Source organism: Balaenoptera physalus, assembly GCF_965194825.1.
Source record: "Balaenoptera physalus genome assembly, contig: HAP1_SCAFFOLD_688, whole genome shotgun sequence".
Classification (NCBI taxonomy): domain Eukaryota; kingdom Metazoa; phylum Chordata; class Mammalia; order Artiodactyla; family Balaenopteridae; genus Balaenoptera; species Balaenoptera physalus.
In genome coordinates, this window is record NW_028126071.1 from 507392 (window position 1) to 518702 (window position 11311).

Here is an 11311-nt window from a genome sequence, read left to right on the forward strand (position 1 = left end):
TCTTCTGGAAAACCCCATATGGCATGTTGCTCTTATTACCCTGGCACAGCACTACATTAGGATGAGAAAGTTTTGAATAGCTTAAAAGTTCTGAGTAGCATAAATCTGGATGTGAGATAGGCTCGTCTGGTTGAACACTGTGTAAAACAGGGCCAAAATCACAAGGCTCAATTCCCACATATAACAACTGATTTTTCTGATTTGACCAAATGAAAACCTAACTGTGACCTAAACCCTATCATTTGTCTTTAACATATGTGCTCTTCGGAGCAAGGGGAAAAGGACAAAGTAGCATGGAGAAATAGACCACATCTAAATCATGTGGCCAGTTGACTATGTTGATAAAGAGGTGGCAAAATGTATAAACAGATAGTCTAAGTGTTCTCCTCCCTAAAACACTGACAACTAAAGGAAACTGTATCATCAACATATTAAAATAAGACAAGTGAATACATAAAAAAGTGAAACATTTAAACCACTGTAAGAGTTTTTCTAAATACCTCCTATAATACACAAAACAAAAACAGTTTTCACTCTTTTTCTCAGGGAAAAAAAAGCATTGCCTTACCATCTGTTTGAGATTTGCTCGGAAAAATGGTGCTTGCCCTTGGGTGGTCAGAAGGGTTTGGTTCCAAAGCTAAGTCTGTATAGGAAGAAGAGAAAAAGGTGTGGTGATTTAGTTGAGTAGAAAAATACATGATTTTAAAGATAGCTACACATTGATTGAAACCACTTATTAATAGTCTTGAGAAGAGCTTTTAGTAATGACAAAAAGGCAATTTTAGTAAAGGCACAATATAAAAATTCTATTGGGAAACAGCAAAATTGTAGAAACTCTCCATACATGTGGACTAAAACCATGGCTATGTCTTAGACTTCTTTAACTTGCACCTAAATAATCTATGCCATTTTTAGATGAATCATATATGTGACTCCCCTCCTATTTATCAATTAAAAATTCAGTCACCCTCTTTTAAAGCTGATATTACTAGCACATTCCAGGAACAGTCTCAAGAAGCAAGTTATGCTGTGGCCAACTACTGTCAGATACCAGCTCAATATATCAAATATGCCAAAACGAAGTGAGTTGCTTTTGGCAAATGTTCTTCAGACAATCAAATGGCTAATTCTAACTCCATTCAACAAATGAACTCATTTCATTGGCTGTGGTTTATCTGGGGGCTATTCATCATGGCAGATTTAAGAGGACTACATAAAAGTTCAATGTTCTAATCTAGAGGAACACTTCCATGAGAGTGATTTTTAACTTTGCCCTCTATTTCCAAAGCTAAACTCACTTCTTCATTCCACGCTGCATGATTAATTTGGGGCTTCAATAAGAGTACTTTCTGGAGCAGATCATAGGGCTACTAGAAAAAAATTTTGGCCATACCTACACGAAAAGGTGGGTCTGCCTGTAGCCCACCTTGCACCAAGGTGGGATAGCGTCTTCTATTTAGGCAGAAATACAAAACAAGCACAAGCTACCACACAGGATAGTAAGGTTGTTGTTTCAAACAAACAAACAAACATAAAAGCCCTATGACACTTCCTCAGCAAAGTCCATCTCAAACCATTTAACCAATCTTTTAAGAAACTGGACCAAGATTCAGATAAAGAGTAATGGTTAAGGCAATTATTTCCCAAACCACATAATAACTGATCTGTTTTTGAAAGATGGCTTTGATGGTCAAAGTGAAATACAAATATATCCCTGCCTCTTAGAGAATCCAAAGAATACACACATTGATATATTAAAAACTAATTAGTCTAGTAGTGAATTCTGTCTAACCCAGCATTTCACAAATGTATCTACCTAGAATCCCCTTTTCCCACCCAGAAAGAATGTGGCACGAACAGTAATTTTGGACTTCCCGTTTTAACAGGAATCTGAGCCATCCATTTTAATGTCATTGCCAGCACTAGTAATTTACAGAGCTAAACCAACTGCTTTGTTCTTCATGAAAATTCCTTCACTGAATTTGAAGTTTATCAAGCTGCTTTTGGAGAAAATATTCTATTCAACATTTTTATGTAAAAGACCCATACAATTATTTTAAAGTTTTTTTCTCCTACATATTTGAAAAATTAAGACAATGGGAAAATAAATTATTTCAGCTGTACACAAAATGGCAGGCAGAGACTTTCACAGCTGCCTCTAACCTATAGCTTCCGAAAGAATTCATGACTACTTACCTATACCAAAAAGAAAGTAAATAGACTACATTTGAATCTAAAAAATAAGCAGAAATGTTTGCAAAGTAGCTGTCTTATTTATCAGTGTCTATGGCATGGTAAAACTTAACAATTTTCAATGGAAGTCCAGGAAAATTAAGTGCCAGAATCAAAGAGAAGCAAGCTTTAACACACACACACACACACACACACACACACACACACACACACACACACACACCCGCCAAACCAAGATGTGCTACTACAGATCTAAATACAAAAGTCAAGAAGGCTGGGATAAAAGAAATGACAACATGCAAAAAAAAAAAAAGTAAACTTAGCCCAAGTGACCAGAAAAAAGCTGGCACTCTCCCTACTCTATCCTAGGGGGTTCAAAGGTAGGCACAGGATCCAGGAACGGCCAATCAATCACAGCTGTCCTGGGGCTTGCCAAGAAAAGAGAAAGGCAGAACTGTACTCTAGGATCCTTAGCTAGTCTTGAGCTGCTGGACACTCCCCTTGCTATCATGAGGGGAAAGGCTTTTCAGGAGACATCAACAGAGGAGAGCAGAACTGAGGAGATCATTTAACTCCTGGGTCAAGTAGTGCTTAACTCTGTGATGTTCTTTTAACTTGCAACTGAAGGAGACCTGGTTAATCAGCAGTACTGATGATCACACTAAAGGTGGGGAAAGGTAAAAGTCACTTGCTCATTCCTTTATCAAATATCATGAACAAAAATCTGCATGAGACAAAACGATGCTCTGTTTAAAAGTTACACACAACCATTCACAATCATTAACACACAATGATTCACAACTGTTACTTTTAGTTGCTTTTCTTATACGTTAAAAAAAGCTCTAATTAGTGTACAATTTATGTCTTCTTGTTACTAACAAGCGCTCTCCACCCCACTGTTGCATATTTATTGTTTAATGAATACACACTGGCCCATCAAGTGTTATTCCTATACTGGACTTAGCCAATCCCCTATTGCTGGGGATTGGTGCTTACAAAGTTCTATTCTTAAAATATTATGAGGAAAATCTTTATGTACATAGTTTTTTAAAATAATGGTTTTATCTCCTTAGCAAAGATCTTCGGAAGTGGAATGACTAAGCCAAAAGGTTAGATCACTTTCACGGCTCCATGTACAATGCTAAATTGCTTCCTAAAGAAGGTGGGGGGCACATTAGGGTATAATGCTACCAATCATGACATTTTGAGTTCCTACCCTTGCTTTGGATACTTGAAAAAAAAAAAAAAAATTCCTACTGATATGAATGAGGAACCTCACTGTAGATCTAATTTGTATTTCTTCTGATTACACAGTTTGACCATTTTCCCACAGTTATCAGTGTTATTTCCACTTTGGTGAGTTGGCCTATCATTTGAATGTACTGTAAACACCAGGGCCCTACTGCTGTCAGTTTGCATGAGGTTTTCAGAAAATATTAATCTTTTGTTTATAGCCTATATAACTAACAATTTTCTATATAACTTGCACTTTTTGCTAATGAAAAATACCACATCACTATCTTATAGAATGGACATGTGAGCCATTAGACAGTAAACTCATACATACACACAATATTTCTGCACTTCCCATGAACTATCTTCCCAAGAGCCTAAGGAGACTCTGATAAAACCTACCACACTCTTCACTATCACAAAGGTAAGACTGCCAACTATTAAGCAAAGCTTTACCACCCACCATCCCTCTCATCCCTCTCCCCACCACATGCACACACAGTAATTTAGAGACTTCAGGGAATTACTGTGCATTCAGGAAATTACATGGATTCTTCCGAAAGTTATTTCTTTAGAAACCTCTAAGAATGTTTTACCCAGGAGAAATATTCTTGAGCTCATGATTAGGGGTTATGATTAAAACTGTATTTTAAGACCCATCATTTTTGTATTATCAATTTAAATTGCAACTTATTTGACAGCATGATAGGTCGATGTAGAAAAAGTATGATTAAAAAAAAATTAAACTCGGTCTTCATGTAAACATTCCTCAGAGGAAACCTGTAAAACACCACCGACACTGAGTACTGTTTTTCCTCCAATCTAAGATTCTACCAGTTGTTAAGATCCATCTCAATTGCAGTTGTTAAAAGTGTGAAAACATAGGCAACTTAGAACAAATGAAATGCATTACTGAAGGCTAAAAGTGTTAAAACTATGCTATCAAACTGTCGATAAATGATTTGTCCTTGTTAAAATATTAGAGGGAGAGGGAAGTGACCAAGAAAGCATCTGACAGAAGCAGCATATTTCAGAAAGCGATTAATATCGACATATTGATTTCAATATATTCCAAATAAACAGGAGATGTCAGCAGTTTCTGGGCCAACTGCTGAGCACCAGTTTACTTAACGGTAACCACTGCATTTACTGAACTGCCCTAGCATCCCTATACTGTGCAGTGTATTAGTTTTATGGCTCATAATACAAACATTACAATCTTTACAATTACCATGTAAACTGATGATTTCATCTCTTTGCGTCCACACTTTCCACCGCAGTCAGGGAGTTCCTGCCAGCCAGCCCTGAGCTGGGCTGCCTCACCAGCGGGTACACAGCAGGCTCCTGCACCTGCCAGGCTACTGCTCACCCAAGCCTTGATCCTGCTTTCCTAGCTTCTGACAATCCTGGCTTCCAAACTTCCCAGCTCTGGTTTCCAACTGCTTCTGTACCTGCCTCTACCCTGGTTCTCAGTTTTGCCTTATTTTAATCCTCAATCAGTGTTACAGTGATCATGACTGAGAGGTGACACATAGGTAAGTACACCTGGCTTTATATATTTCTAAAGAGCACTTTACTCAGTTTCTTGGACTTTTAAGAACCTTTCTGGGTTGCAAGTTACCTTCATTTCATTTCACATTACGCAGTGTTACTGTTTTAACTCTTAAGTTTTATTACTTTAATACACTAAAACAACAACAACAAAAAAGGCTGAGAAAAAAGGTAGTATTCCAAAGAAGCTCACATAATGTCAACAATAAATTCTGTTCCTATATGCCATGCATTTGGAATTTACAGTCCTACTCTCTATCAATACTCATTTTTAAAACCTTGGACAACTCAATTTATACCTAAGAGAAGAATTCCTACACTACCTAACTCAGAACATGGTGAGAATCAAATGAAATGCAAGAGCAATCTATATACTACAGCCTATTTTAGACCCTTATTATTATCGCTTTTTTGTTCAAGCCACTGTTGGCTCTCACCTGAGCTACCGCACCAGCCTCCTAACTGGTCTCCCTCTCTGCTTCCTTCCACCCTTACAGTCTATTCTCACACAGTAGCTGGTCTGATCTCCCTCCGCCCTCTCTACCCCCCTTCCCTTTTTCTAAGAATTAACATCATTCCCCTGCATATAATCCTTCAATGGTTTCCCATTACAATTAGACTAAAATTCATATTTTTTGGTCAAGGCCCACTAGGCATACAAGGTCTTAATCCCCCATATTCCTCCTGGCATTCATTCACTCAGCTGCAGCCACCCATCTTTCTGTCCTTGGCACGCATCAAGCATATTCCCTTCTTAGGAACTGCACAGAAGCCTCTTCTCCCACAGCCTCACACGGCTCTCTTAGGACTGCTCATGGGTCGCTTAAGGAGAGAAGCTGTCTTTAACCACCCCTTGTAAAACTGTCCTCCTCCCCAGCCCATTACCTTCATTTTCTTTCTTAGTGTTCTCACTACCTGATGTTATTCTTGTGTCGTCAGCCCCCAGGCACCTCTAGAAAGTAAGGACCTGAGTTAGGATACGGGTTTTGTCTTGTCTAACCACTGTTTGTCCTGCCTCTGGAATGGTGCCTAATAATCATGTTTCAGTGTACCCAAAACCAGTTAAGGTTTTCCCAATTTTCCCACATCATCTAAGATTTCTTCTAATGCTGTCTTTTGATGTGTCTGTCACCTAGGACCAGAGTTAATTTCAGATCTCTTAGAGTAGTAGTTTAGTTACTCAGAATCAAAGACACAAGACAGGTTACCAAGAACCACGAAAACCTAAAAGAGGAAATCTAATGTTCAGTGAAAAATCAATGGTAACTTTAATTTGGAAAAAGAACATTTAATGTTAAAATACCTTTACTACAAAATGACTCACCCTATGAATTTAATTAAGTCGTAAGACAAAGTGTACAATCAGAATGCTATAGAGAAGTATCAATACAATGCATCAGTTTTTATCTGTGTCCCCTGACTAAAGCATTATAATGGGATTATAAAAGATGCTCAACCATAAAGGCTGGGTAAATGAATTATGCTCCAAGGTTATTCGATGGCCCAGTAAACAGTTGGTAAAAGGCAGGCTGTAGAGCTATGCGCAGTTGCATGGAAATACATCACCCTGGAGCACTCTCTAGGTGTCAGCACGGTTACAGGAGCTTCATGTCGTTACTTTTCTTTATAACAAAAAGTTACAAAGTGGCACATAAAGAACAATCCCATCTTTGTAAAATAAACACAATGTTATGTTTATATGCATACAAAAGGTTCAGGAAGAATCAACACCAAAATATTAATAAAAATTCTGGATATTCTGAGTGTGAGTGAAGGACTTTTCTGTGTTTTCTCAATCTTTCACATCAAATGTTCATTAATACTGTCACCAAAAAAAGGAAAGATCTGTTGCTCAGAGGTTTTTCCACATCATATTGCCAATTCCTTCCCTACCCACTCTTCAGGGGGATGGGAGGTAGGGGTCACTTGAGAGAGCACCTTTCACCAGAAAATTAGCAAAGCTCCTAAGGTCAGAACATAAAGGCTGTATGAAAAGTTGATGAATAAAAATAAAATCAGATAATAGGACCGTAGCATCTTCTTTTCTATTATGACACTACCATCAGTTATATTAGATATACTGTTAAAGACAAAGTAGTAAAAAATTCTTTTGAGTCTATCTGAAATCTATACTACGTTCTTAGGAGTTACTTTTTTGAGATGGCTTGAAGAAATCATGTTCTTCTCCAATGTTTCTGAAGAACAAGACAGAGCATCATTTATGTACGATTTTCTCTAAGTAACCAAATAATTCTTCACTGTAGAAAAGCCAAAATGTTTTATATCTGAGTAGGTATTTCTCAGTTTCCAGGGAAACTGATACAAAATTGTCTGAAATAAAGACATGAAGAGCAAACTTCCAATGTGCCTGTACTTTATATTTGGTGTTCTGACCTTGTTTCTATGGAAACTTAATTAATAGGCAAATGCTGAAATTGAGGTTTCTCTTATCACTTTATCGAATGCCCCCCCCAAAAAAGACAAATTGAAATGAAATTTTAACAATCATGTTAAACATAAAAAGGTAAATTCTGTACTCATGAACTCTATTTTTCCAGTTCCTGATTTAGCACTCCTTCCTTATCATACATAGTCGTATGCTAAATGCTTAGTACCTTACCTGCCCGCTTACCAGCTTCCCCTAATGTCCCTCTGTCCAGGGCATTCTCGGCTTCAATTGGATTTCACCAGAACAAACTCTTTAAATTATATCAACGTGTTTACCTGACTGATAAATTTAGGCTATTTCATGACTTCTACTTTTATTCATATCCATTGCAATGTATGTACAGACAGAGAATGGAGAGGTAAATGTTGCTTCTGAGTTGTGTACAATAAACTGGAATGGCAATAATCAAAACTGGAGTATGCTGAGATAGGCCTAACTTATGGATAAATTATAATAAAATATAAGGTGCACTCTAAACAGTTTCTTAAGCATCCCAAGAACTGAATTTGGCATATCTACCACCTCCCAAGTCTGTCTCTTTTGTTCAGTAGCTGTGTTACACAGTCATTTCAGATCTCTAAGTCTTGGCTTCTTCATCGGCAACAGAGGGAGAATATATACGGGCCTTATTTGTAGATGGAAGGGCCGAGTGAAATACACAAGAAAATGCATTGTAAATCTTAAAAGAATTCTATAAAGGTCCAATTTTCGTCTCTCATCCTACACTAGCCAACTACTAACTGTTTTTAAAAATCATTTAGAGGCTTACCTTATAGCAACAAGCAGAGCAGTTTTCACAAGTACTTACATGCTTTGTGTTTAAAGCTACAATTAATTCACATAATTTGTTCATTCTTTCACAATATCTAACGATTCTGAAAAGGGAGTACTTTCCACTTACAAAGCCACGTCCATCATAAGGGTGAATCCACAGGCTTCATTATTCTAACTTTTAAAGAAATTAAATAAACCCAACTAAAATTTAAATAGAAGAGCTGTAAGACATTTCGTCTATGAAATAATGAAATAATCTCTGGCATTTAAATGAAACAAATGGGCCAGTGGGGCTTTAACATCTTTATGATACAATGTTTTATACTTCAAAGAACAGTCTTTATTAAAGTGCCACTATGCTACCCAGAATTTTTTTTTTTTTTAACCTAGAGCCATCCCTTTCCAAAATTCTAGAGGCAAAAATCAAACATTTCCTCTCTTCTCTCTCTCCTCTCCTCCCCGACAACACCCACCCCCAGCCACTTAGTCTACAGAACTTTTACCTGAACATTCCTAAAGTTAAATAGTATTCTACTGGGGGGGGGGGCGGAGGAGGAGGGAGCCATGGAGACATTTTTCTGCAGGATGGATGTGGTATGTTAACTCCCAAACCTTTATATTACAAATTACAATCTGAATTTGTTTTTTCTCCTTTGAAACTTCTGTCCAGCAGTCTCAGGAACCACCTCACCCCTCCCTTAGAACAGGCAACGTGCAAAAGAAGTCGGTTAAGGCTGTGCAACTGAAGACATACTTGTGTCAAAGTGGGAATTTAAAAGTAATCAGAACTCCATGGGGTCTCCTTTGGTAAAGAAAAAAAACCCAACAACTATTCTCTGCAGCCGTGGCAGTAACGTTTCACACCGTTCACAGTTATTTTAAGCCCCTCTCCCACCATTTTCTTTCCTATCGTGTTCAAATTATAGTTAGAAGGGATAAAGTAGCTTCTATCAGGGCGACTGAAAACATTAAAATCCAAAGAATTTTAGTTAAGAACACCACACTGACTCTGTCCATCTCTATTTTGAATTTAAATGACAAATCCTCTAATGTTTGTCTTAATTGTCTCGAGTATCAACTACCTTAAGGAATAGAAATCTGTCATCAGGCCCTTACCTAGTTCCTTCGCTTAGGTACCATCTGGATAGGGAGACGGGATGGATACGCCGAAGTTAGAGTATTTAAGTTTGCATTAAGAAAAGAGAGACTACACCAGAAAGTCTCTGCTAAGTCCCACGAGATGTTAAATAGAACCACGAACAGGAAGGGCCGCGGATTGGAGGGTCTCAGGCCGGGCTGGGAAATGGGAACGGGGGAAAGAATTGGGCATTCGGGTAGGGAAGAGGGAAGGAGACTGGCCGGACGCGACTGGTAAAGAATAAGGGGTGGGGACGCCAAGCAGAGCCAGCCTTCGTCCCCGGTGCCCAGCCCTGGGAGAGCCAACTCCGGGCAAGAAGGAGCCCTAGGCGGCGTCTCCCTCCCGGGGGACCCTGGGGGCGGCGGAGGCCAGAGGTAAGCCCGAGAGCAGACGGCGCCGACCCCGCGAGGGGCGAGGCGCGCCCGCCGCTTCTTACCTTCGGGCATCTCCCGGTCGCTGATGTGCTGCAGGTGGTGGCCTTCGCCACCTGCGAAATCCAACTCGGCGGGTTCCACGGTAGCCGCCGCCGGAGCTACTGCCACCGCATTCCCGGCCGCCGCCTTGTAGACCTCAGACTCGCAGTCCGGCTCCGCTGACCCCCTGCGCCGGCCCGACTTGGGGCTGGCATTGGGGGACAGGCAACAACACAGCGAGTTCCCCATGGGGCGCCTTCACTCCTCGCCGCCGCCGCCTCCGCTCGTCCCCCGACTCTGCCGAGCACAGAAGCCGCCCCCTCCCCCAACAATGGCGCGGCGGGCACTGGCAGCCCCGGGCTATGCCGGGGCTGTGCCGCACATGCAGACGCGACTTCGCCCGCCGCTCTCCTGTCCGCCCAGCCGCCGGGGCCCCGGGCAGGGGTACGGCCCCGGCCGCACCCCTGCCCAGCCGCTGGGCCCCGGGCAGGGGTCCGGCCCCGGCCGCACCCCCGCCGCTGCCTCCCCGGAACCAACTAGTCTGTGAGGGCGGTGACCAGACCCGCTTATTTAAAAGGGCTGGGAACCAGACAAGCGCTGAGACGCGCAGCCACTGAGGGAGAGAGCGCAGCCGGAGCTCCTCCTCCTTCCGCTGCCACCTCCCGACTGAAAGTAGCTAGCCCGGCCGGCCCTTGCCTACCGGAATGTGTCCTTCGGTTACCTGGTTACGACGGACCAATCACGACCAGAGTTCCCTCCACGCGCCCTCCTCAGAGCGCAGGCATGTGACTCACAATGCCCCGCCCCCGCCCGCGGCTGCCCCGCCCCCCGAGCGGCGCACCCCAGACTCTGGTTTCCATTCATCTCTCGCGCTCCGAGCTTTCCGGTCCTGCGGGAAGCGCCGCGGGAGTTTGTTAATCGAAGCCGTCCTGAGTCAGTGGGCTCTGTAGAAAGCCCCTGTTCGTAAAATGCCAGTTCAGTTAGCAACTCGCTTTCACTGGGTCCACAGTTGACTCATTTGATGTATTGCTCAACGAACTTAGTTTCACCCCAATTTTTGACCGTTTTTTATAACTGAATGCTCCTCCTGTCTTGCCTTCCAAAGAGTGTTAGTTTCCGCCTACAGTTTAACCATAGCAACCCCCGGGGCCCTGGTCCTACTCTCAATAAAGAGCTGTGGCTGTGTCTTGAATGAGACTCGAGGACACGTCACCCCTCCACTTCCTCATCAGCAAATTAGGGACCAAACTCCCCCCTCCCACCTCTGAGGCGCTGGGATTCAGCAACTCGCTTTTCTCGCCTGTTGCTCTCTTCCACGGCAGGAGTTTCCAGGTTTCCCTACTTTAGCCAACAACAACGCATAAAGCACGATTTTCTCATACAAACTTGAGAGTCACAAAGTGAAGTACCACGGTCTTGATTTGATGAAGATGATAACGATAGTTAACATTTGGCAAACACTATGCGCCCGCCCCCGTTCCAAGTGAGGTACTCATTTAACCCTCGGGAACAAAATCCTCAGAAACCTTCATTTTACAGATTTTACAGACGCTAAGTCAC

The 11311-nt window shown here is 41.6% G+C and overlaps 1 protein-coding gene across 1 annotated transcript in view; it reads right to left on the reverse strand.

The window, feature by feature from the left end:
- LOC309653480 (cyclin-Y-like protein 1) overlaps window positions 1-10029 on the reverse strand; it is a 34365-nt gene extending 24336 nt beyond the window's left edge. The window contains exons 1-2 of the mRNA XM_082478441.1: window positions 9775-10029; window positions 569-643 (exon numbers count right to left, since the gene is read on the reverse strand). Of these exons, the coding sequence (XP_082334567.1) occupies window positions 569-643; window positions 9775-10000 (301 nt within the window). The 5' untranslated portion in view covers window positions 10001-10029. The remainder of the gene's footprint in view (window positions 1-568; window positions 644-9774) is intronic.
- Window positions 10030-11311: the final 1282 nt, after the last annotated feature.